We start from the raw sequence: 24,941 nt of genomic DNA on the forward strand, positions 1-24,941 counted from the left end.
TATATATATTTGTCATTTTGGAGTTGGAGAACAATAAAGGAGAGTAAATGATGACAAAATTGTAACTTTTGGTTAAACTACCCCTTTAGTTGAATTAAGTTTATAAACAATGATGCTTCATTTTCAACCACTCTTATCTTATAATACTCAAAATTCCACTTACCATAATGTACATGGCTCCTGTTGGCATAACTGGATTCAGCCCAGGAACAGTTGACAACTCGGAGAAACATATCTCTGAGTTTGACTGAAGAGGAACATAAAAATTGTGTCATTGTCAGAGTCAGATGTTGAATCTAAAAGCTTTTCTCTCTAAAGTTCCTCTCCTCTTACCTTTAGGAAACTGATGGTGCCTTGATAGAACTCGGGTGGCGTGTCATTCAAAATGCTTTCTAATGCACCCTGAACCACAGTACAGGGTCCCAAAATGCGCTGGCTTAGTTTTATAAGACCCTCTCGAATCTAGAGTGAATATTAGCGTTATTGATATGTACTGTGTGTGTGTGTGTTATTCATTTTCTTCTACAGGTGAGAGGCTAATACTTACTCCGGTTCCAAATATGTCATTACGATCATGGATGAGGATCCAGCCCATTCTCCAGCCAGGAACCAACCAGCGCTTGGCAAGACCACCACAGGACAGGATGGGCACGTCACTGCTGAGAGGTGCCAAAGGCTGAAAATCACAGCCCGGGAATACCTGCAGAACAACAGATACACTCAGCCCACTCATTACAACACTGTAAATAGCAATATTGTTCTTGAAACATACTTGAAATATAATATAATAAAATATCAAGAAATAATCTTTAAAATAAAGATTAAATGCAAAACTAAAGATAAAATGCAAGAGGGATGATATTTTATCAAAAGTTTGGAGTTTTTGATGTTTTTCAAAAAAAGCTCACCAAGGCTGCCTTTATGATTGTAAAGATAACAGTATATTAATTACATTCTAGAATTTTCTGATTTATTGAGTTACAAACACCATCACCAGACCATCAACCGTATTAAGTTGAAAAACCACCATTTTCCACAATACAAAAGTTCTCTCTTGGCCACTACTGTCCAGAGTTGTGGACCCATTGCCCCCTCCTCTATCTTCACTGTCCTTCATGACCTAAAGCCCAGAATGCTGTCACCACACACAACTCTAATCCCTCCAGTACTGATGTAGTTTCCACTGCTAAACGAGGCTGAGCTGAGCCAGGGAAACGCACACCACCCAACAGGTGGATGCTCCCTACAACTGCAGTACACTTTAATGCAATTCCAATGGTTTTTTTTCGCAAGCTATGCCATAAAAGAACCATTTTGGGTTCCTCAAAGAACCTTTGAGTGAACAGTTCTTAAAATAACCAATTTTTCTAAGTGTGAAGTACATTGTAATAATCTGAAGAACCTTATTTCCACTATAAAGACCCAAATGTTCCATGGATGTTAACAGTTCTTCATAGAACCACAGATGCCAATAAAGAGCCTCTAATTTTTGGAGTGTAAAAAAAGCTGCTATGGTCGAAAATTGTCTTACAAATAAGCTAGACTCAATCAAGTCCTTTAACCGGGGTTATGTAGGTGAGCGTAGAGTGTGAACTCTGTAAAAGACCACTGTGAGAAGACCTGTGGTCTCCTTGACCTTTGAGTACCTCATTAAAGTTGGTTGAAAGTAAACAGAGCTTGGAAAATAAACAGTTCTTAAGTGTTCCCGCATTCATAGTGTGCGCTCACCATGTCTCCGTAGATCTCATCAACAAGGATTGGGATACAGTTTCTTGATGCCACTAGATCACATAGAATATTATCAGATTAATATCCTGGAATTTCCAGGGATAAACATTCCTCATATATTATTTGACTAAACATTCACCTGCAAGAATCTTATGCTGGTGATCTTTGGTGAACACAGAACCGCACGGATTGGATGGGTTGTTGACAATCAGACAGGCTGTTTTGTCATCGATCAGACTTTCCAGGTGCTGAAGATCAATCTCCCAGGACTTCTCCGGCTAAAGGATCAAAAGATCAACTGAAGTTAGAAAGAAACTCATCTTAGGCACGACACAGTCAAGAGTTATTGTAGAACTGGAAAAAGGGATTATATAAGTGCTAAAGAAGATTAAAACGATATTAAATTCAGTTGAAAGGCATCCTTATATTGTTTAATGTCTGCAAATAAAATTATTCCTATCTCAGTTGTGTTTGGAGCTATACCACTTATCATTTATTTATACTGTATATATTAAAGCCTACAGAAAAACAATGGTATTATTGAACTATATATTTCTGTGTTATTTGCATGTGCGTGTATATGGTTGTTTTTATTTATCGGTCCCAGATGTGGACCATATAGGAATGACACAGCAATTTTCCCCATCCACTCCACAAACCGTTCCCACATTTTGCACTTATATTGTATTCTACTTGTATTTTTTATTCTGACCCCAAGCTAAGCTGATGTGATGGACTTTGTTTGACTTACACACTCATGCTATCAGTGTGATTTACTCACCAGCAGATTGTAATGCTTGACTTGGATGCCCATAGACACTGCAAGTGTCTTATAGAGGGAGAATCCAGGACGTGGAACTAAGATATTGTCTCCTGGGTTACACAACACACTGATGGCCAGCTCTATAGCCTGGCTACAGCCACTGGTTAAGATCACATCCTACAGATTAAAAAAATAATAATAATAAAACTTAATCAGCTTACAAAAGCATTATATGAAAAATGACAAATGATGGATTTGACATACTTTGCCTTCCAGTGGAGCTTCGGGACAGCTGTAAAAGTTTGAAACAGCTTCTCTGCTCTTTTGGTAGCCTAATGTTATTAAAATGCTGATTATTTTCACGAAGAGCAAATCATACACAGTTTATCAGAATGCAAAAGCAAGGTGGGACTATTTAATCATCGTCTACCTAATGCCACAATTAATTTTTTTTCATACAATTTCAGCATTACATTTTTAATTAAGCAGAAAGTGAATGTGTAAGTCTTACCTACTGATGGAGCATAGCCATTGTATTTGTGTGAGTCTATGGCCTCCTTCATTGCCTGTAAAACGGTGTCATCTGTTGGCAAGTTCCCAAACACTGTAGGGTCACCTAGTGGAAAATGAAGCCCAAAACAGACATTTACATTTAACCGTTTAGCAAAAAGAATATTCACTACACTTAAGTTGAATGAGACAAAAATAAAAAAATTGTAATGACAAACTAATAACACCTGGTTACAGCTATGATACACAAAACAGTTTTTCAATTGCTGTCTCTATAACTAAATATCTTACATTTGACAAATATATAAAACTAAATATATAACTAAACACCTACATATAACAAAAAAAAAAGGTTGTAAGGTTTAAGTGTTTAGTTATAGCCCAGCTGATTATAGAACTAAATTACAAATATTTGATCATCACATTTTATGGAGTTATTTGCATATAAGTAATTTGATCTACACTGTAAAAAAAATTCCGTAAAATTTACGGTAAAAAAACGGCAGCTGTGGTTACCGGAATTTTACCATAAAAAATACGGTAGCAACGTTTTAGGTTTTACGGTTTTAACTTAAATTTACAGTTAAATACCGTAATTTCATTAACTGATATAATGTTAATATACCAACCTACTGAGGTACTGAAATCAGTTTTGTACCTTTGTAATACACTGATAACCACCAAATGCAGGAGGTGATGAGAAAGTCACATGATGAATCAAAGCCCATCACAAATAGCTTTTAAATAATAACATATATAGAAGGTGCACAGTGTCATTCACACAAACGCTAAACACCATCATGGTAACACACGACACTGAAATAATGCAATAAACATTCATTTAACAACATTAGGTGTAACACACAACCCTAATATACAAAACTGATAAGAAAAAACTAAGGAACATAGTTATTTCAACAAAACAACATCAAATTTGAAATGTAACGCAGGGAATTCTGGGAATGTCAATTTACGGTTATTCACTGTAAATTATACGGTATTTTTCACTTCCAAAAACGGTATACTACCGTAAAATTTATGTCCAATACATGTAATGTCCAATACAGTTTTTCACCGTATATAGTAGGGGAATTTACCGTTAACCATTTAACAGGTTTTTACTGTAGCATTTTTACAGTCTTTTACCGTTAAATTCACGGTAATTTTTTACAGTGTATAACTTACCAATGGATAGAGCAATCATGGGTTTCTCAGGGTTGGGAGTGAGTTTCATCCCGTCCACTATGGCTCGGATGGGGTTGAGTGTTTTTTTGGACATCTCTGAGGGTCTGACGTTCCATCTCTGCCTGTGGCTCTTCAGTTTGGCCGGGTTCACACTCACATGAGCCCGCACACTCACATGATGCACACCGTTCCCGTTCATGCCATTGTTCTGCGCTCCGTTCATTTTCACCACAAAAGACATTTTTTTTGGTCTGTGCACTTTTGAAAGAGATGATGTCTAAGGAATGAAAAAGTTGACATTGGTAGAGTAAAATATGTTGACGAATACTTAACGCAGATGAACGTTTTGGCTATGGGTTTTAGACCGACGTCAAAAACGGAGTTGGATTTTATATTTTATTTATTGACAAATAAGAAAACATTTTAATAGTGTTTACATACAGTATTGTGTACATTTTCAAACATTGTTTCTATAGACACAAAAGTTAAATTAGGCCTACATTGCGGTAAATTATACTGACTAAATAAGACAAACACCGCAATGCAATGCATATATAAAAAAGTGCAGGCAAATAAATTACATCACATACAAAAAATAGTAGCCTAAATAATCAGATTAATATATGACTGTAGAATTTTAATATTGTCTAACCTTCGCCAAATAGACAATATTCTGATATATATTCTTATATCTATTCTAAAATATTAATTTTTATGTTTTTAACAATAAAGATTTTTTATTTTAGACACTAAATGAATAAAACCCCTTGCTTTATAAGCAACATGCAGAACTTATAATGTAACATAAATACCTTATTAAGTTGCTTATTATAAAAATCACGCTCCAATGGCTGGGGATGAGATAAATAGTTACTATTCTTATATCTATTCTAAAATATGAATTTTTATGTTGTCTAAAAAATATGCAAAACATATATGCCACAATAAAGATTTTTATTTTAGACACTAAATGAATAAAACCCCTTGCTTTATAAGCAACATGCAGAACTTATAATGTAACATAAATACCTTATTAAGTTGCTTATTATAAAAATCACGCTCCAATGGCTGGGGATGAGATAAATAGTTAAATTTGTGCATAGAATGATTAAGTCGGTTCATAGACAGGCTTTATACAGAAGAAATGGGTGTTGAACCCTGCCCATATTTCCATTGGTGGAGACCGAGGGCAGTCCAAAACTCCCCCGTTACATCATAAGTCTAAAATTCTATAGTTTTGGGGTTGAACCTCATCCTCCTCTTTCTAGAACCTGCGGCGCACAGGATCTAAGCACGCGATCTGTGCGTAAAAGCGCGAGGAGCGCAAAAGCTATCCTTCACAAAACACGAGTTAGAGATATGCACATGGCGCTCATTTGTTTTTAGAGACACTTTCTTTCTTTCAGATATATTGCTGTCTCATTTTCTCACCTCAGCCTATTTTTAATTACCTTTTACTATTACTATTAGTCGCACCTGTTTCCAGTGCACATTTATAAAGAGAGAAGCAGTTTAACACTGTATTTCAGACTTTCGATACTGCTCTTAGATATCATAAAGCAGTGGTTCCCAACCCTGGTCCTGGAGGCACCCCAACACTGCATGTTTTGCATGTCTCCTTAATCAGACACATCTGATTCAGATCATCAGCTCATTAGTAGGGACTCCAAGACCTGAAATTGGTGTGTCAGAGAAAGGAGACATGCAAAATGTGCAGTGTTGGGGTGCCTCAAGGACCAGGGTTGGGAACCACTGTCATAAAGCATCATTTGGAGAGTATCCTCCACATCTGTAGTGAGAATGAAAAGGGCTGGTCTCCACATCTGTCTTACATAAGTTAAGCTCACGTTTTTGGGGGGCTGGAGATGTTTTATTGGCTGTGGCCCTCCAGGAACTGAGTTTGAATCCTCTGGGCTAGCACATGTTAGTGTTGTTTATGCCTTGATTTCTAATCAACTGCAGAGTTTAGCTCCAACCCTAATTAAACACCTGAACCAGTTAATAAAGGTCTTCAGGATTACTAGAAACTTCCAGGCAGGTGTTTAGGAGCTGGTTGGAGCTAAGCTCCGGTAGCACATGTTAGTGTTGTTTATGCCTTGATTTCTAATCAACTGCAGAGTTTAGCTCCAACCCTAATTAAACACCTGAACCAGTTAATCAAGGTCTTCAGGATTACTAGAAACTTCCAGGCAGGTGTTTAGGAGCTGGTTGGAGCTAAGCTCCGCAGGAGAGTGGCCCTTCAAGACCAGAGTCTGACACGTGGTGTCACTGCATTAAAAAAAGAGTGACATGCACATTTCCCATTCATGCTTCACAGAAAGAAAAGGGAACAAAATGATGTAAATAATTACAAAATATTGACTTTTTTTATTTTGTGAAATACTGCTTTAATAAAATGTCATATGGCTTAAAATTAAATAAGAAAAAATGCTGTCATTTGGATGATTTACGTAACACTTTCAAACTCAAACAATCATCATTATTCAAAACACTCTTTTTATTTTTTTCTACCTGAAATAATAAATTAGACTGCATGTTCTGCATATCTGATGCAATAATGACAAAGTAGTTTGCAATAGCATCAAGTCAAATTTACACTGAAGTCCGGTAAATAAACGTCAGAATGAACAGTTTTACACGGCAAAAACCTTGAACTTTAAACTCACAACTCTCATGTTTTTTTTGTACTTGTCATAACCACCTATTTAAGAAACCAACACGTAACACTGAATCATTGAGGCTAAGACTAACCTTAAAACACTTCTGCCCTGATGTGCTATTTAAACTGAAAGTAGTGTCAACGCAACCTTTTAGGCAAATGAAGGTTGCACTTAAATCTAAGTCAAAAAACACACAACCTAATCCAAAATGTCTGTCATTACATAAACTTTCCAGGTCAATCAAAGGAAGCATGTCAACATGTTTCCACTAAAGCACCCCATCCAGAGACCCAGCGATAACCCTGACCCACCATATGCGTCACTAAACCAACAGCACACAGTGTTCAACATCAGAAACCATGTCATTTTAGAGTTATAGTCACGCTTTATAGGGCCTTCAGGGCAACAGGAGACTAAAATAATTGATTACAAAAAACATACAGGACACAAATATTTTGGTATTGACCATCAAGAGCTTTAGGGCAAGCATTTTGACCTACGTGAGGTAAACGATGAGGTTAAAAAGCTGTATAGTTTCCTAACCCTAATGTGAGTTTATTCAAATATCCGATGTAAACTGTTAATGCATCTATAAACATGATGAAGACCACGTTAACTGGCACTTTCTTTTTGGTGTCTTCTGATTTACTCTCCGATAGGCTTGTAATCAGGGTCATCAGTCTCAATCTTCTGAGCATCAATCAGAATACAGTGCATTTACACCAAATGACATGCATTTATAATCGGGCTCTTCTTCTTCTAAATTGTCACAGGCTCTGTATGAATCCATGGCACTGGAACACTCCTTCCACTTAAGGTTGGAGCCACTTGGATTGCATGAGGAAGCTTTGACTCTCTAAGGACAGTTTCTGTGAAGACAACGATAGCTAAAATCTGTCCTGCATTGTTTCTACGCTGCTTTGAGGCTGTGGACTGAGATGATGAGGAGGACTGTTGGAGAACTGAAGATGAAAGAGTAACTGGATTCTTTGAGGACACTGGTGAAAGACTGACCTGCTGACCATCAAGAGCTTTAAGCATTTTGGCCACCATGAGGTAAACCGATAAGGTAAAAATAAAGTTAAAAAGCTGCATTTTTTCCCAACCCTAATTGATTTTATTCAAACATTCAATGTAAAATGCTAAAATAGGTGTCCGAGTACCTATGCATCAGAAAAAAACGGATGAAGAGCACATTTGCTTGCAGTATTTCTTTGATGTCCTCTGATTTAGTCTTAGTTGGGCTTGTAATCAGGGTCATCAGAGTCTGAATCTTCTGAGTATGAATCAGAATACAATGTATTTACATCAAATAACATGTACTGATCACCTTCATGCTCTTGTTCTCCTTCTACAATGTCACAGGCTCTGTATGAATACATGGCTCTGGCACACTCTTCCCTGCTCAGTCTATTAAGACACACTTGAGGTTGAAGCCACTTGGACTGCATGAGGAAGCTTTGACTCTCTAAGGACAGTTTCAGATTGTGTTCATTGGTTCTGCTTGGTTCGGTGAAGACAACAGTAGCTAAAATCTGTCCTGCATTGACTCCACATTGCTTTGAGGCTGTGGACTGAGATGATGAGGACTCCTGGAAGACTGAAGGTGAAGGAGCAACTGGATTCTTTGAGGACACTGGTGAAAGACTGACCTGCTGGATGTAGGACAGTGAAATGTTCGTAGAGGATGAATCTGGGTTTGAGGACAATGAGTGCTTGTTTGGAGATGCTTGAGGTTGTGGTGTGTACAGGAGAAGATGTGGAGTGCTCTGGGTTGATGTGGGAGTGCATTCTGCCTGTACGACTTCTCCATCAAGCTCTTCAGAACATTCCTGAAGGATGCTCCTCATTTTTTTGCCATGTCTGGAGCACATCTGCTCTTTAAAATCCCTCTCACTTTCCTTCTGTTCAGAGTGAGTCTCCGCCTGTCTCTCCCTCCCAACCAGGTCCTTCTCCACCAGAAGAGACTGGCTGAAGTCAATCTGATCTATTTCAGAACCTGGCAACTGAGTAGATGTAACGATTACTCCATCCCCACAAATCTTCTCCTGATGTAAAATGGTTTCTGTGTTTCTATTTTGCCACAAGCCCTGAGAACCAAAGAGCTCGTTTGTGCTGATTTGTGAGAGTCCATCCTCTTTTGTGCTGTTCTGAGATGACCTCAAAAATACACCGAGGGTACCATGGGATGGTTTAACAACTTCAGCGTCCCTTTGTTCCTCACAAGTGTTTGCAAGTGATGGTGTGAGACTGTCGTCAAGGCTTAGATTTGTTGTTACAGCTGTAAAATAGAGGAAATGAAGATGAAAATAAAGTTATCTGTAATTCCAAAGCTGTTATGGCAAATTCTGAGACAGACAAAATCATGTTTCTTACCGCAACGTAGGAGTCTCTTCAGAGCTGAGGCTAGAGAGGCACTTTTAATTGAAAGTAATTTTTTTAGGATCTTCTCTCCCCTCCCATATGAATAGGACTGCTTCAGTAACTGGACAGAACAGAATAATATACCAGTAATAATATGAATATTTTGATTATATGATAATAATGTGTTTAAAGAACGCCTTATTTTTGATCAAACTGAATGTAAAACATTTTAAGGACCTGCAGGAACTCTGACTAGATATTTAGCCAATATATTTATGTGTATTTAGTTGCTGGAATATTTTCACCTGTTTTATCACCTGTCAGCAAAAACTGTGCTATTTTTTTAGTCTTTTTTTAAACAGTCTTTTTGTTTAGAAAAATAAAAGCACAAAGAAATAAGTACAAAAGAAATAAAAAAGCTTCTTAAAAAGCATGACTAAACAGAAAATGCAGCTACTTTAGATACAAAAGCACATAAACAGTTACCTGTTCAATACACGTAGGTTGTGGCAGGACTTGATCTAGCTCTCCCAAATAGTGTGAAAGTCTCTCCTCCAGTTTCTGTGCATAGCATTCACCATATTGCTCTTCCATTAAATCCTGCGAAGTTGAATAGTCACATTTGATTTGAAGATCTGGAATTGATGCAAACTAGTGCTTATTTAATTAACGTACCATTCAAAGAATAATTTGTAACCACTAAAACATTTATTTATTTATTTTTACATGAGAGCAAGTAATTTTCACTAACCCGAATGTAAGTCTCACGCATATCCCTGTCTCTGGCCAGAACATGAGCAAAGGACTTGAAATCTTCCCGGTTTTTCTGCATCAGATCCATGTTCCTGCGGCTCTATATAGAAGCATGATTTAAGAAAAAAAGGAAAGGCAAGTGTTAAAAAGCTCAACAGTCCTTAAAAATATTTTATATGATAAAGGCATTATTTGTGTCAACACAGACAATACAATACAGCAATGACACATTCTCAGATATTAACTTAATACACTTTAACAAGATCCCATGCATCACATATAGTACATTTATCAATTATTTAGGCTTTTTGTGAATTTATGGTGGCCCCTGGTGGAAGGAGATCATACTTACACATTGGTGGTACTCTGGGAGGCTTTTAGGAAAAAAGTTTTCAATCTTGTCAAAGATTTTAGCAGTGCTCTGGTCATTCCACAACATCCACATGATAACCTTAAAAAAAAAAGAAAAGCTCATGAATCGTAAAGTAGTCATGTAATGACAAACAAATGAATATTCATACAATTAAAAACAAAAACATTCCAACTTAAAAAATAAAAAATAAATCCAGCCAACACGTGTATTCTATAAAATTAAAGAAGAAACTTGGCTTCATTAATTTTATCAATGCAATCAGACAGTGTACATCACCTTTGGGAGAATTTAAGTTGCTATTTATCTCCTTTTATTAAATGTGATTTAAACTTTTTGCTGACAGAAATATTAACCATACATTGAACGTATTGCATTTTTTTTCCGGATCGGCATTTATTTTTATTTTGCTTACTTTGCCTTTCTTGTTCAGATTTCCCATTCCGCAAAATATCTTAAACTCGTAAATAAAAAGAATAACAAATTTCTGAAGGACCGCGGTTTAATTTTTCTTACTGATTGAGGTGTCTGCTGTTCACCTGTTTGTATTTTTCCTTTTCCTTTTCGTTCTATGTTCTTTAATGGAGTGCTGATTATTATGATTATTGTTATTTTCATATTATTATTTATAATTATTGTAATGAACAATGAAAACCCATGGAAAAAAGTCATTTCTGATTAGTTGACTTCATTGTATCTAAGAAAACAATGTCTTACCAGAGTCTGCAGACCGAACATGATCTTCATGTGTTTGATGGGAGTCACTAGTCTTGGCACAAGTGTGTAAGTAACGTCCAAAAACTCAGTGACTCGCTCAAAATGCTTGATGTCTCTGGCTTGCACGATCCTCCAGACCTCTGCCTCCACCACACGGATTCTGCACGGCTCTTCAAGGGTCAGAAGATGCCAGTCACCTTCTAGCCATAATGGAGGTCCTAGAACTAAAAGCATTGAAAGTTGATTAGATCTCCCATGCATTCATTTTGAACTAGTTTAAGTTGAATCTATGACTTACACCAACTGTGCAGTCGATTTATGATTAAAATAAAGTAATATAGTAACTGTGTAATTACATGCAAATGCATTGATTCAATAGATTATACTTTTTAATTGAAAGCAATGCAAGATATGCAAGAAATACGTATGTAAAAATCATAGTTTGATAGGTTTAACAGGTTTAATTGGGTTATTAAAAACAGTGCAGGAAACACCTTCTAAGACCTCCGTCATCCGTTTAGTCCATGCATATTCAATGATCCATAATGGTAAAGCAGGAATAAGGTGAGCGCAAGCTTTTTCCAGCCACAGGTTTTCACTCATTCCAGCCAAAGCAACACTTTCAGTCTTCAACACTGTCATGATGTCCAGGCATCAGCTGCTTTCAGCGCAGAGCATCTGATGTGAGCTACTGCATGCAGGAAACTTCCAGTTATTGACTCTGCTGAGAAGATGATGATGAGCTCCATTTGAAAGTCAAATTTTGTTAGGCATGTCCGGGCACGTTTAGGAAGTCAATGACGGAACGGTTTACTTTCACTCATAGAACATCAAAGTGAGAAATATCACGGAATAATTCAATGTCGTTCGACTGCACAAAATGCTCATTATAAGTCAGTGCAAATATTCTTTGTGTGAAAATAGAAATTGTTGACGGTGATGTTTTAAAAAAAGCACCGATGAAGCAACATTTCAAAATAAGAGCGCAGTTCCATGGTCACCTAAAATAACTTGAACTAGCATTTAAATAAAAATGAGAAATTATATTTGTCTTCTAAGTTTATAGGTAAAAGCAGAGAAGTGAAAAATTAGACGACATATTAAAAATAAAAACGTTCTGATTTACCGTTCTTGCCATAAAGTTTCATATGAAGGGCCAAATTAAATAAAATAATTAAAATGTTTAAATATTTAAACTATGTATATATATATATATGTATGTACATACACAGATGTGCATTTCGTTTTATTCATAGGCAAAGACAAGCAAAGTTCACTTTATCGTTGAAAATACAATTCAAAATATTTTAACTTTTAAAAATTGGCATACATAAATCATGTAGATCATTTTTATTTCTGACAATATTTAAAGGGGTCATATGATGCGATTTCAAGTTTTCCTTTCTCTTTGGAGTGTTACAAGCTCTTGGTGCATAAAGAAGATCTGTAAAGTTGCAAAGACTAAAGTCTCAAATCCAAAGAGATATTCTTTATAAAAGTTCAGAGTCAGCCACACCTACCTAAAGCGGCTCGTTCTAACACGCCCCCACATATCTACGTCACGATGTGGGAAGATTTGCATAACGCCGCCCAAATGTTCACGCAAAGAAAGTAACTTTTATTCTCGCTGTATTATTGTTGCCGCCGCCGCCATGTCGTGAAGATGCTGTGTGTTTCGTTGTGAAAGCGAAACTACTTAGTTTGGTCTTCCAAAAGAGGACACGACTAGAAATCAGTGGTTAAGTTGTATTTACAACACTGTTCCAGAACAGTTCAACCCAAATATCCAGATGTGTGCAGCGCATTTTATGGAGGACTGTTTCCTCATCCTGGTAGAGTAGACTACAATGCCGGCTGTTCTGACTCACAGACTGTAAGTACGTTTTTTATATTTAAAGGATTTGCCACTGACGAATCAAACGCGAGTTTGAGCAGTGTACAGTAGCATTTGTAGTTTGTCATTTCTCCGATCACAAATGAAGACATGGTTTTATGTTTACGCAGCGCGATGCAACGCAACACGCAAAAAGACAGTATAAGTCATTATAATCCGTAATTATGTCCCCACTGGATGCAACAAATGCCTCGTTTGTAATGGGTTTTAATGTTTTTTGTCTTGTCCCTGCACAGGGCACCACATTAGGTGCATAACATTTCCGTCTCACGCTTGAGGTATTCGGCCAATCACAATGCACTGGATAGCTGGCCAATCACAGCACACCTCGCTTTTCAGACCGACGAGCTTTGTAAAAATCGACACGTTTCAGAAAGGTGGGGCATAGAGGAGAAACAATAATGTACAGTATGTGGAAGATAATGTGTTTTTGGAACCTTAAACCGCATAAACACATTTCATTACACCAAATACACAAAATAATGTTCTTTTTAGCAGCATCATATGACCCCTTCAAGGCTAAAATGGGTTGGTAAAGAGACGTGGTTCAAGGACATTAAAATTACTCACAAGCGTGCAACAACTTTTATTTTGAAAAATGTATTTCCTCCAGCTTCACACTTAAAAAAAAACCCTGACATAGCGCTTGTTGGCGTGATGTGCTGACTTCTGGAGATTTGATATTTTGACGTGGTGACCAAATCTCCAAATGTTTGATGCCATAATTTCGGTTTTATACTGATAATAGAGAATATAAAAGTTGCCTTTGAAGGTGAGTGTACAGCAGTATTTAGAATTGTGTACACGTCGTATACAGTAAATGCGTTCTGTCTATCTATCTATCTATCTATCTATCTATCTATCTATCATTTGATGTCTGTGCACGTCACTCATATATTTTAGTAAAATATATTTTATGATGTAGCCACACTTTATTTTTTGTATTTGTACAAATCATTAAATAATCGTGTTTTAACTTTGCAGTTATACTGTAATATTTGCAAGCAAGATGCCACCACGAATTGACGACGTAATGAAACTGTGTTGTGAACTCTCCGCAAATCAACAAGTGAAAACAGCGGTGAAGCAGTCTGGAAAAGGAGCAGCGGCCGCTGGTGGTTTAGCTTTTGCAGGAGGCTTAATTGGGGGTCCTCTAGGAATTGCAGTGGGCAAGTCCATTCATACCTTACATACAGGTGTCAGCCTCATATATAATATGAAATAATGTTTTTCTTACTTGTGCCTTTGTCTTTTTAAGGTGGGGCTGTCGGTGGACTGATTGGATGCTGGATGACAAGCGGACAGTTTAAACCTCTACCTCAGGTTATCATGGAAATGACAGCAGACCAGCAGCGCAGACTCTATGAGGATATTGCAGCCGCTTTAGGCTCAATAACATGGACTGATGTTGCACAGCTGACTGCCCTTGTAATGGGAAACGCCACACTACAGCAGCAAGTGACCGCTGCTCTTCTGAGCTATATACAAAAGGAACTTCAAGCTGAAGTGCATTATATAGACTGATTTAACCTTATTTTGAATGTGAAACATTTCAGAGCTTATAATCATGTGCCATACGGGTTGTTTGATTGGATGCTTGAGTACTGTAGTTGAAACTGGCATACACCGCATATTTTTTACTGTCTAAAACTGTTTGTAACTTTATATGGTACATTTGAATCTATGAAATCTTGTTTCCACCACAGGATTAAAAACAAAACAAAAAAGAAAACATAAAAGGTAGTAAAGTTTCTATCTGATAATTATGACTTTTTTCCCCTTGCATTTTTGAGGGGAAAAAAGTCAGAATTATTACATGGCACAAACAAAGAATTGCGAGATGTAAACCCAGAATTCTATGGAAAAAAGTCTTGAGTTATGCGATATAAACTTGCAATTGTGAGATAAAGGTAATGCGACTTAATCTTACAATTTTCACTTTTTTCCTTGCAATTCTGAGTTTATATCTCTGAGAAAAGTCAGAATTATTCCATGATGGAGACTAAAAAACAGATTTGCCTGAATTCGGAGGAAAAAAACGTCTGATTTGTTAGATGTAAACTAGCAATTACGAGAAAAGTCTGAATTGTGAGATAAATATAATTGTGATTTTTAACTCACAATTCTGACTTTTTTCCCCTCACAGAACAGAGATAAAAAGTTGCAATTACTTTTTAAATTTTTTATTCCCTGGCAGAAACAAGCTTCCATATGAATCAAGCACTGTATATTCTTTGCAATAATATCCTGACATAATGTGCCATATTTTCAGAACACTTAGGAAGCATTATAGAACATATGTGAATGATATTGTTGAATCATTGCCTTTTTAAAAATATTTAATTGAAATTTTTTTTTTGGTCTGATAGAACTGTTTGTGTTAATTTGTAACCAAGATTTGCATGCCTCAAAAATAGATGTAGGTTGCTTTAAAATATATATTTATTGATATTTAGATTTGGACAGACATTAAAAGCATACAGTGAAAATGTCCATTGTTTATCCAACAATTACAGTATCCTCATCAGGAAACTCATAATAAGGCACCTCCAAGTTGAGAGGTGCGAGTCCTTTTCTGATCCTTCCTGAAGCATCGTAATGTGACCCATGGCAGGGGCAGTAGTACCTGCCGTAATCACCGGCATTTGTGATTGGGACACAGCCGAGATGAGTGCAGACACCAGTGACGATGACCCAGGTGGGGTTGGTGATGCGGTCTTTGTCATGCTGGGGGTCCCAGAGCTCTGAAAGATCAATGTTCTGCTCGGCTGTGATCTCCTCTGTTCTGTGACGAACAAACAGAGGCTTGCCTCTCCACTTGAAGGTCATGTTTTTCCCCTCTGGGATGTCAGACAACTTTATCTCGATTTTGGACAGGGCCAGGACGTCAGCAGAGGCACTCATTGAGGACACGAAATGGGTCACGGTGTAGTGCCGAAATTTGCACCCTGCCAGATTATGCACCCCCTAGTATTGGTAGGTTTAGGGTTAGGTGTGGGGGAGGGGTTAGGATTAGGGGTGGGGTTGGGATTAGGCAATCCGATAGCGACTTCAACGAGGGGGTGCATAATCTGGCAAGGGTGCAGAATTCGGCACAACACGTGACGTGCTCCAAAATGGCCTAAAAAGGATATAGAACAGTCATTGCATAAACTTAAAAGGGATAGTTTTCACAAAAATATCTTTCTTCTGTTTAACACAGATGTTCACTTTCACTGCATAGAAAAAAAAGATGCAATGAAACAGCATAACAGGTGATGACCCCTTAATTTTTTTTTATATATATAATGTACTTATAATATCAAAAATATGATTTACTATATGATTAATTATTGTATTAGAAGGAGGTCTGGTGGTATGCAATAACAGAACCACAACAACCAGAAAGTAGTAAATATATTTAATATATGAAAAAATATAAAGACATCTTATTAAGACCTTTAACTTTTAGACTATTTCTGCAGCATAACATATATGTCTGGAACAGGACTGGGTAAGTAACTTTAAAAAAGTAATGAATTACTAGCTACTAATTAGATTGCTGTACTAATTACTCTCTAAAAAAAAGTATGCGTTACTTATTACGTTCTAAATCCTATATAAACTTCGACCAGTTGAACAATAAGGATAGACATATAACTGCTGTTTTAATTCTTTCAAATGAATACTATCAAATTGAATCAATTATTCTTGAACTGACCAAAGAATTTTAAAAGGGACAAGGTAACACTAAAAACATACATTTTAACATTAGATGTTAAATTCACTATTGTTTTACATAGAATTATTCGGTAGTCAATACAATATTCAATTACATCAGAAGTAACTGTAATTCAATTGCAGAAAAATAAAGAGTAATCCGTTACTTTATTTTATACAGTAATTAAATACTTGGTAATGCATTACACCCAATACTGGTCAAGAATCAAGTCTTGAACAGCCTGTCCACGTTATATGGTCACCTACCACACACAGCAGGTTTTATCAGCACTTCTGTGTTTACTGCTCTGAGAAGCAATGCTTTCAGCGGACCACAAGCTTGCAGGTAAGGGGACAAAGCCCCCAAACGGGGGGCAGGGACATCATTTTTTGTGCTGTTATAAAGGCTACTTACAGCCGGTACGGTCACACCCAGTGTTGCCAACTAATTTCCAGGGGAAGTTGCTAAAGGAAGGGTTTTCTTTATTTTTATGCAAAAATTATACAAAGATTTGTACAAACTCGCAGCAAGTACAAAAACAAATAAACAATCATAATATGTCAAGTGAAACAATTCAAGCCAGGGGTAAAATTACAACAATTTAAAGTAACAAAAAGCTTCATAGGTCTTTCTAGCTTTTTTGTTCTTAATTTTGTCTAATGTGGTACCATATTGTTTAATCTCTTTTATAAAATGTTCAAAATTTGGCTTAGCTTTAGACCATTTTTTCACATGAATGTGATATTTTCCAAATAAAATAAAAAGTTGTGTAAGAAAGCATATCGGACTTTTGGAATCAACATCGTCCTGTACAAAAAATATGCTAGAGGAAGGTCGATTTGTTGCTAAATGATGTTGTGATGTCATTGCGCGATGCCGTCATTACGTAATCACGACGCAAAATTGTCACGACATCAAATCTCAGCAAAAATAGATTTTTAATGTTAATTTAAATGTGTTCGTAAAATACTATAAATGCATAATACAATGTTAAAATATAAATAACTATTTTTATATACAGCATTGAACGATTTAATTTTTGAACGATTACAAGCTTTTTTTATTAGCTAGTAAACTAGTAAAACTACACATTCTGAACAGTTACAGTTTTAAGCAGTGTATTAGTAGTCAGTATGCTACACTCTAAGAAAATAAATCACAGGTTTTTACCTGCAATTTAAATTATGCATTCTATTTTGTGTTTTCGGGTTACAGGGTTAAAATTACTAGTACCTTTGCCATTTTTCTAGATATTTTTCTTACAGTGTACTAACTGATCAACAATCACATGTACAAGCTACTAACAAGGTGTATCATAAATGAACAGTTATTAAATTATTATTGTTATTATCAAATTGAACAACTGCAAATAGCAATAACTTAATGCGTGTGATGTGTGTACTTCTAGGCATCTTTGGTTTCCTCTTTTTGTGAAATTTAGATGGAAAATCTGTGCCTTTTTTATTGTTTGAGTCACTTATTAAAAGTTGCTAAAAGTAGCCAAATAAAATAAAAAAATAGCTAAATTTGTTGCTAGGTGCCTTTGGAAGAAAAAGTTGTTAGGCTAGTCTGAAAAGTTGCTAAATTTAGCAACAAAATTGCTAGGTTGGCAACACTGGCAACACCTTTGAAGAGAGAGCTGGTACAGCGGAAGCTCCTCCCTCGGTACTTCACAGTTGACCGGCTATTGACTGAACGGAAAGCGCAAAGTAAAACAGAGATGGTAAAATAATTCCTTCTATAAACCTATTGAAATGATAAGTACGATACATAATTTAATTAGTAACTCATATTATTTTCAAATGTATTTGTTGAAATATTTAAATATTTCTGATAATTGCTATAGTTTTGAACAGGCAGTGCAAGGCAGTCTCGGGAAAATGTAAACAGTAGTGTCGAGACGTTCGACTCATTTCGGAGAATCGGTTCTTTTGAACAGTTTTCGTGAACCCGATTCTTCTCAGCTCACTCAACGGTTCGCGGCTGAATGAATCTTCGCGAATGAATCGTCCAAACGTGAATCAATTCATTAAAAGAGATCTGATTCAAAACCAAAAATGTGTTCGCATGTTGGTCATCTCTTGGGCACACTGGTCGAGATCCGCAGGATGGTCACCTGAAAATTAAACATGAGATTTGTACGCCGGAAAATAGCGATCATAATTGTTTTGGCTTATGTGATATTTTCGCTGTATGCAGCGTATAATGTATTTTTCAACAAGAGGGTTATTTCTCGCGTTCATCGAGTAGTGAAGAAGGGCTCTGCGATTATAGGTAAGACAACGAATCATAACCCGCGACGACGTCTAATAGGTTTATTATAATAAACATAAACATTATAATATAGTGTAAATGCAATAAAAGCATCAATTGATGATCGCATGTAAACAACAGCTTTGTTTAATAATGTACGTTTGCAGATAATGGAAAAGCAGGAGAGGAAGAGTGGAACCCATGGGAAGAGGATGAGCGTGCATATTCCTTATCTCTGCAAAAGCGCAGGGATACCTTCAGATCATACCAAGATCACGCTGCTAAGAACAGGCCAAAAACATATAAAGTTCAGATCTGGGGCAAAGCTGCCATTGGCAAGTGGAATATGTTTATTGGTTCCAGAGATCATTGCATTGCTTGTTGCATTAGTAGAGAACATGAATGAAATGGTGTTCTTTGTTCACATTTGCCTAGGACTTTATTTGTGGGAACATGTTTTAGAAGGGCCTCTCAACCCACCAGACAAATCCAGCCAATGGAGAGAAGGAGAGATTCAGTCTGGGAAGATCCATTTCAGGTAAGCTTTTAACTGACACTTTTTAACAAGGATGCATTAAACTGATCAAAAGTGAAGGCTTTTATAATGTTACGGATGGGTTCTATTACCAATAAATGCTGTTTTAAAATTCAGATGGAAGTGCTGAAAATGCATTAACAAATACATTTGAAAAGATATTAATATAAAATAGGTATTTTAAATTGTAATAATGCTTAATATTGCTAAAAAATTATCTTGTTTAAATAATTGCAGCCTTCTTGAGCACAAGAGATTTTCATTCCGAGTCATTCGGAATTGTAAGGATAAAAGAAACTAGAATACTTTGATCTCCTGAGAGGCAAACAATGCACTGGCATACTGTAGTATGTAACAACAGTAAATAAATATGTATACACATTTTTAACCAATACACATTCTCATAATGTGTCTGTTTTACCTATAAATCCTTTAATTGCAAAATAGACGCTTTACTTTAAATGTGGACATCACCGATTAATTGCATGATATTTTTCCTAATAATAAAGCATTATGTTCCGTTTCCAGAACCCACAATTTTGTAATCTCTCTTTAATCGTAATCTGTCCTCAGTTTCTACACAGGGCCAGCAGTGGTCCAAGGGCACGTTTCTCTCGACACAGACAGTGTGGTGTTGGTTTTGAATGGCCGTGAGCAGCTGAAAATCTCGTACTCCATCCAGTGGCTGCAGCACGTCCAGGGTATAGTGCAGATGCGCTCGGTCTCTCGGGTTGCTGTGGTTCTTTTGGGCAATGAGCAGTGTAATAATGACTGGATCAGTCCATACCTTAAGAGGCACGGTGGGTTTGTGGACCTGCTCTTTCTTGTGTACGACAGTCCTTGGGTCAATGATAAAGACATCTTCCAGTGGCCACTGGGTGTTGCCACGTAAGTTTCTATTTTTAAAAAATATTTATTTTTTGTTTTATATTTTATTATACTTGAAAGAGGTATTTCTGTAATATTTTTATTAGCATCTGGTTTTATTATTATTTTTTAAATATAATTGAGAATAAAATCAGTTAATTTAATTGTTTATAATGTGCTTTTTCTTTCTTTGCAGATACAGGCATTTCCCCGTAGTCACACTTAGCGGTCAGATGCTGAAAACTGCTAGACCATATCTCTGCAACTTTCTCGGGACTATGTACAAAAACTCCTCCAGGGAAACTCTCATGGGCGTCCTGCAGCAGAACGGCATGGAGAAAGATTGCCTCATGCATGTTAGAGAGAAGTACGTATTTCTGGAAGTACTGTCAATTATTTTCAACAAATTGCATTCATATCAAAATTGCAGGATATATGAAGCTGTAAAATACTAAATAATTAAAATACTTACTCCATCGTTAGGAAAAAAAAACAAAAAAACTTGTATTCAGGTAACTGTTTTTTTCGTCAGTACTTTTATTCAGCAAGGATGCATTAAATGGATCAAAAGTGTCAGTAAAGACATTTATAATGCTACAGGAAAATTCAGTTTCAAATAAATGTTGTACTTTTGAACGTTCTATTCATCAAAAATCCTAAAAAAAAAACTTAAACTTTCATGGTTTCCACAGATGTATAAAGCAGCAGAACTGTTTTTAAAATTGATAATAATAAGAAATGTTTCTTGAGCACCAAATCAGCATATTAGAATGATTTCTGAAGGATCAGGTGACACTGAAGACTGAAGTAATGAGTGCTAAAAAATTAGCTTTGCCATCACAAGAATAAATTACTTTTTAAAATATATTAAGATAAAACATTTTTTTTTTAATTAGTAATACTATTTCACAATATTACTGTTTTGGCTGTATTTTGATCAAATTAATGCAGCCTTGGTGAGCATAGGAGACTTTTTTAGAAAAAAAACGGTAGTGTTGTATAATGTATATATATTTTTTGTTTATCCAATACACATAATGTTTCTGTTTTACCTATAAATCCTTCACAAATAATAGCCCAAACATTGCTGGATTGCACAAGTGTTTTTTTTAATACTACTTGCATTTTGTGTCATCAGGTGGCTTCCTCAAGAGACGGCAGACACCTCTAGACAGTACCAGATGGCATTAGCACAAAGTGACCTCACTCTTTGTCCAGTGGGAGTGAACACAGAGTGCTACCGCATCTATGAAGCCTGTGCCTATGGCTCTGTGCCCGTGGTGGAGGACGTCCTGACTCCAGGGGCCTGTGCAGTTGGTAACCGCGCCCCGCTCCGACTACTTAAAGATGCAGGAGCACCCTTCATCTTCCTCAAGGACTGGCGGGAGCTGCCTGCCATCCTGGAGAGGGAGAGAGGGATGAGCCAGAAAGAAAAAACAGAGAGGAGGATGAGACTACTGGAGTGGTACAGTGGCTTTCGTCAGCAGATAAAGGACAAATTCACAGAGGTGTTGGAAGATGTCTTTTTCAAAATCACTTAGTGTTAGTTTGGAAAACTTTAAAGTGATAGTTTACCCAAAAATGAAAATTCCTCGTTTCAGTCATCATTTACTCAATCTCATGTCATTCCAAAACCTGTATGACTTTCTTCTGTGGAACACAAAAGAAGATATTTTGAAGAATGTGGGTAACGAAATATTTTCAGGGCCAATGACTTTGTATGAAATAAAAAAATAATAATACTAGTCAATGGGACCAGAAATTGTTCTTCAGAATATCTTGTTTTGTGTTCCACGGAAGAAAGAAATGCATACAGGTTTGGACATGATAGTCACTAACATGATAGTTAGTAAATGATTGCAAAATTCTCAATTTTCATTTTAATACAGTCTCACATAAAGAACAATGAGCCGATGCAATGCATCAACATCCATTTTGCTTGTCATGGAGCTGTTCATTAATTTGGTTTGGACACCGTGATTTACTTGTTGATCTTAAACATGTGAAATATAAGATGCTACTGTATGTTATAATACAATATGTTTTACCTTATGCTGCTGTGCATTCATGCCCTCCATGTTTACTGTAAACCATGTTTTACCATGTTTTTTTTTTTAGTTTATAACCTAGTTGGGTTAGATATTTAACATTAACATTTCATTTTTCTCACTTGAAGGTGTTTTTTTGCTTTCTGCTCAGTGCAAGTTATTAAAAGAACTTAATTTTACTTTTAACCTGCCTGATCTTTATTTATCTAGCATTTAGACTCTTGCAGTTTTGCATAACATTACCATAAACATCTTTTATTAATGCAGAGAATTTAGTATTTAGTGCATCAACAGGATTCAGTCAAGTGCTCACAGAAAAGATGTGTCTTTAGATGTTTCTTGAACCTTTTGGACTTTTATGCAAAAAAATTATGACAGCTGACAGGCGAACAGGCCAATCAAAAGTGTTTAGTGAGTCAGTGGTTTAAAAGCAAAATATTTGTTATATATCGAATATTGTCAAAACGTGGAATTATAATTGGAATTATTATTTATATTTTTAACTAAAATGTAGAAAATATTGTCATTTTTGGCTATATCTCCCAGCACTACCTGCACTGAAATGATTATTATAATTTTTTTTTTTAAAGTTTGAATTTAGAGAAATTTGGGTGACTGTCTATCTGTCTAAATTTGGTAACTGTCTATCTGAACATTGTAATGAGTTCATGTTCAAAGGTGACAGCGCAGTTGTAGTAAAGAGTTGCCTTTATTTAATCTAAACAAATTTTACATATTGCTATTCTAGATTCATTTTTGTTTACAATGAATTGCCTACACTGTTGGCATGTTTACCTTTTGTAGCTGATCTATGCTGTGTGAATAAAATACACTGACACAGTTAAAAAAAATGTTATTGAAGAAGCACTAAGAACCATTTTAGTCATTGCTTTTGGCCCCTCCAAAACTATTATGGTCAAAACGGCTGTTTCTGACAAATATTTCCGAAACATCAATACTTCTTAAGTATTTTCATACTGCAGTGGTGTCATTGTGGCTGTCTAATTACAGTCAGTTTACCTTTCCGTAAGTCTGCCATGTTTTTTTGTGATTAATTTGTGGTTAAAAAGTATATACATTTTTTTTATTTTAAGAAAATGACCGATCATTTTGCGATAAGACCCCTGTTCCTCGGCTGGGATCGTGTTCAGGCCAATCAAAAGTGTTTAGTGAGTCAGTGGTGCAAAATATTTGTTATGTATCGAATATTGTCAAAACGTGGAATTATAATTGGAATTATTATTGATATTTTTAACTAAAATGTAGAAAATATTGTACTTTTTGGCTATATCTCCCAGCACTACCTGCAATGAAATGATTATTATAATTTTTTTTTTAAAGTTTGAATTTAGAGAAATTTGGGTAACTGTCTATCTGTCTAAATTTGGTAACTGTCTATCTGAACAATGTAATGAGTTCATGTTCAAAGGTGACTGCGCAGTTGTAGTAAAGAGTTGCCTTTATTTAATCTAAACAAATTTTACATATTGCTATTCTAGCTTCATTTTTGTTTACAATGAATTGCCTACACTGTTGGCATGTTTACCTTTTGTAGCTGATCTATGCTGTGTGAATAAAATACACTGACACAGTTAAAAAAATGTTATTGAAGAAGCACTAAGAACCATTTTAGTCATTGCTTTTGGCCCCTCCAAAACTATTATGGTCAAAACTGCTGTTTCTGACAAATATTTCCGAAACATCAATACTTCTTAAGTATTTTCATACTACAGTGGTGTCATTGTGGCTGTCTAATTACAGTCAGTTTACCTTTCCGTAAGATGGCCATGTTTTTTTGTGATTAATTTGTGGTTAAAAAGTATATACGTTTTTTTTATTTTAAGAAAATGACCGATCATTTTGCGATAAGACCCCTGTTCCTCGGCTGGGATCGTGTAGAGCCCTTTGAAGCTCCATTGAAATGGCAATTTGGACCTTCAGCCCATTGAGCACCATCGAAGTCCATTATATGGAGAAAAATCCTGTAATGTTTTCCTCAAAAACCTTAATTTCTTTGCGACTGAAGACAGAAAGACGTGAACATCTTGGATTGCATTTGGTTGAGTAAATTATCAGGACATTTTTATTGTGGAAGTGAACTAATCCTTTAAGAACTGTTCACACTGTTTGTTGAGCAACCAAAACAGTTCTTTTATATGGCATTGTTACGAAAACCTTTGTTTGGAACATTAATTATTAAGAGTGTAAGAGGGATTTGGGATTTGCTAAAAAACTAAATTTTTATTTTGATAAAGATAACGAACACAAACCTTTGCAGTATGATCAATACCTTATAATTTGATCAATATCTTCTAAAGGTAATATTGTTACCTTTAGAAGATCAATAGTACATCAGAGATTTTATGTTGACTTTAATTCAAGAATACTTCCTGTTAGTAATCAAGTTATTAAGGTTACACTTCACATAGTAAGTCTGTCATGACTAACTGTTTTAGTTCCCACATGTTGTTTCTGTTCTTCTGATCTATAAACTTGGCAATGTTTAATCAGTCATAACTGTGACTCATATTGTTTGCTTTAGCACCATCATGAGTCATATGAAGCTTATTTTAGAGTTATCAGGTTAGGTCAGC

The 24,941-nt window shown here is 36.0% G+C and overlaps 5 protein-coding genes across 6 annotated transcripts in view; 2 read left to right on the forward strand and 3 right to left on the reverse strand.

The window, feature by feature from the left end:
• The window catches only part of tat (tyrosine aminotransferase), a 6,575-nt gene extending 1,517 nt beyond the window's left edge, over positions 1-5,058 (reverse strand). Inside the window, exons 1-10 of one of the 2 annotated variants that reach the window (XM_016274611.1) lie at positions 4,999-5,058; positions 4,187-4,463; positions 3,003-3,107; positions 2,756-2,823; positions 2,510-2,668; positions 1,868-2,006; positions 1,729-1,781; positions 548-700; positions 334-462; positions 164-247 (exon numbers count right to left, since the gene is read on the reverse strand). In XM_016274611.1, the coding sequence (XP_016130097.1) occupies positions 164-247; positions 334-462; positions 548-700; positions 1,729-1,781; positions 1,868-2,006; positions 2,510-2,668; positions 2,756-2,823; positions 3,003-3,107; positions 4,187-4,427 (1,131 nt within the window). In that variant the 5' untranslated portion in view covers positions 4,428-4,463; positions 4,999-5,058. The remainder of the gene's footprint in view (positions 1-163; positions 248-333; positions 463-547; positions 701-1,728; positions 1,782-1,867; positions 2,007-2,509; positions 2,669-2,755; positions 2,824-3,002; positions 3,108-4,186; positions 4,464-4,998) is intronic. The other variant, XM_016274612.1, reaches the window with a different exon arrangement.
• A 1,543-nt stretch (positions 5,059-6,601) lies between these two features.
• On the reverse strand, positions 6,602-11,974 carry LOC107587017 (uncharacterized). Its single transcript, XM_016274613.1, has 7 exons — positions 11,545-11,974; positions 11,051-11,274; positions 10,316-10,414; positions 9,962-10,063; positions 9,697-9,810; positions 9,223-9,331; positions 6,602-9,127 (listed from the first exon to the last, which is right to left on the reverse strand). The coding sequence occupies exons 1-7, from the start codon at positions 11,690-11,692 to the stop codon at positions 8,082-8,084; spliced, it is 1,842 nt and encodes a 613-aa protein (XP_016130099.1). The 5' UTR covers positions 11,693-11,974; the 3' UTR covers positions 6,602-8,081.
• A 1,578-nt stretch (positions 11,975-13,552) lies between these two features.
• On the forward strand, positions 13,553-14,687 carry zgc:112052 (protein C19orf12 homolog). Its single transcript, XM_016274653.1, has 3 exons — positions 13,553-13,716; positions 13,929-14,113; positions 14,203-14,687. The coding sequence occupies exons 2-3, from the start codon at positions 13,954-13,956 to the stop codon at positions 14,466-14,468; spliced, it is 426 nt and encodes a 141-aa protein (XP_016130139.1). The 5' UTR covers positions 13,553-13,716; positions 13,929-13,953; the 3' UTR covers positions 14,469-14,687.
• Positions 14,688-15,105: 418 nt separating this feature from the next.
• LOC107587043 (cytochrome b-c1 complex subunit Rieske, mitochondrial-like) lies at positions 15,106-15,884 on the reverse strand (the record flags this gene model as incomplete). Its single annotated transcript, XM_016274648.1, has 1 exon — positions 15,106-15,884. A coding segment is annotated over one exon (441 nt), but the record flags the coding sequence as incomplete, so codon positions are not given.
• Positions 15,885-18,695: 2,811 nt separating this feature from the next.
• On the forward strand, positions 18,696-21,905 carry rxylt1 (ribitol xylosyltransferase 1). The gene is made up of 6 exons (XM_016274654.1): positions 18,696-18,918; positions 19,065-19,232; positions 19,333-19,435; positions 20,006-20,320; positions 20,496-20,666; positions 21,438-21,905. Exons 1-6 carry the CDS (start codon positions 18,774-18,776, stop codon positions 21,838-21,840), a joined length of 1,305 nt encoding a protein of 434 aa, XP_016130140.1. The 5' UTR covers positions 18,696-18,773; the 3' UTR covers positions 21,841-21,905.
• Positions 21,906-24,941: the final 3,036 nt, after the last annotated feature.

This window comes from Sinocyclocheilus grahami, unplaced genomic scaffold, assembly GCF_001515645.1.
Source record: "Sinocyclocheilus grahami isolate Dianchi unplaced genomic scaffold, SAMN03320097.WGS_v1.1 scaffold88.1, whole genome shotgun sequence".
NCBI classification, from domain to species: Eukaryota; Metazoa; Chordata; class Actinopteri; order Cypriniformes; family Cyprinidae; genus Sinocyclocheilus; species Sinocyclocheilus grahami.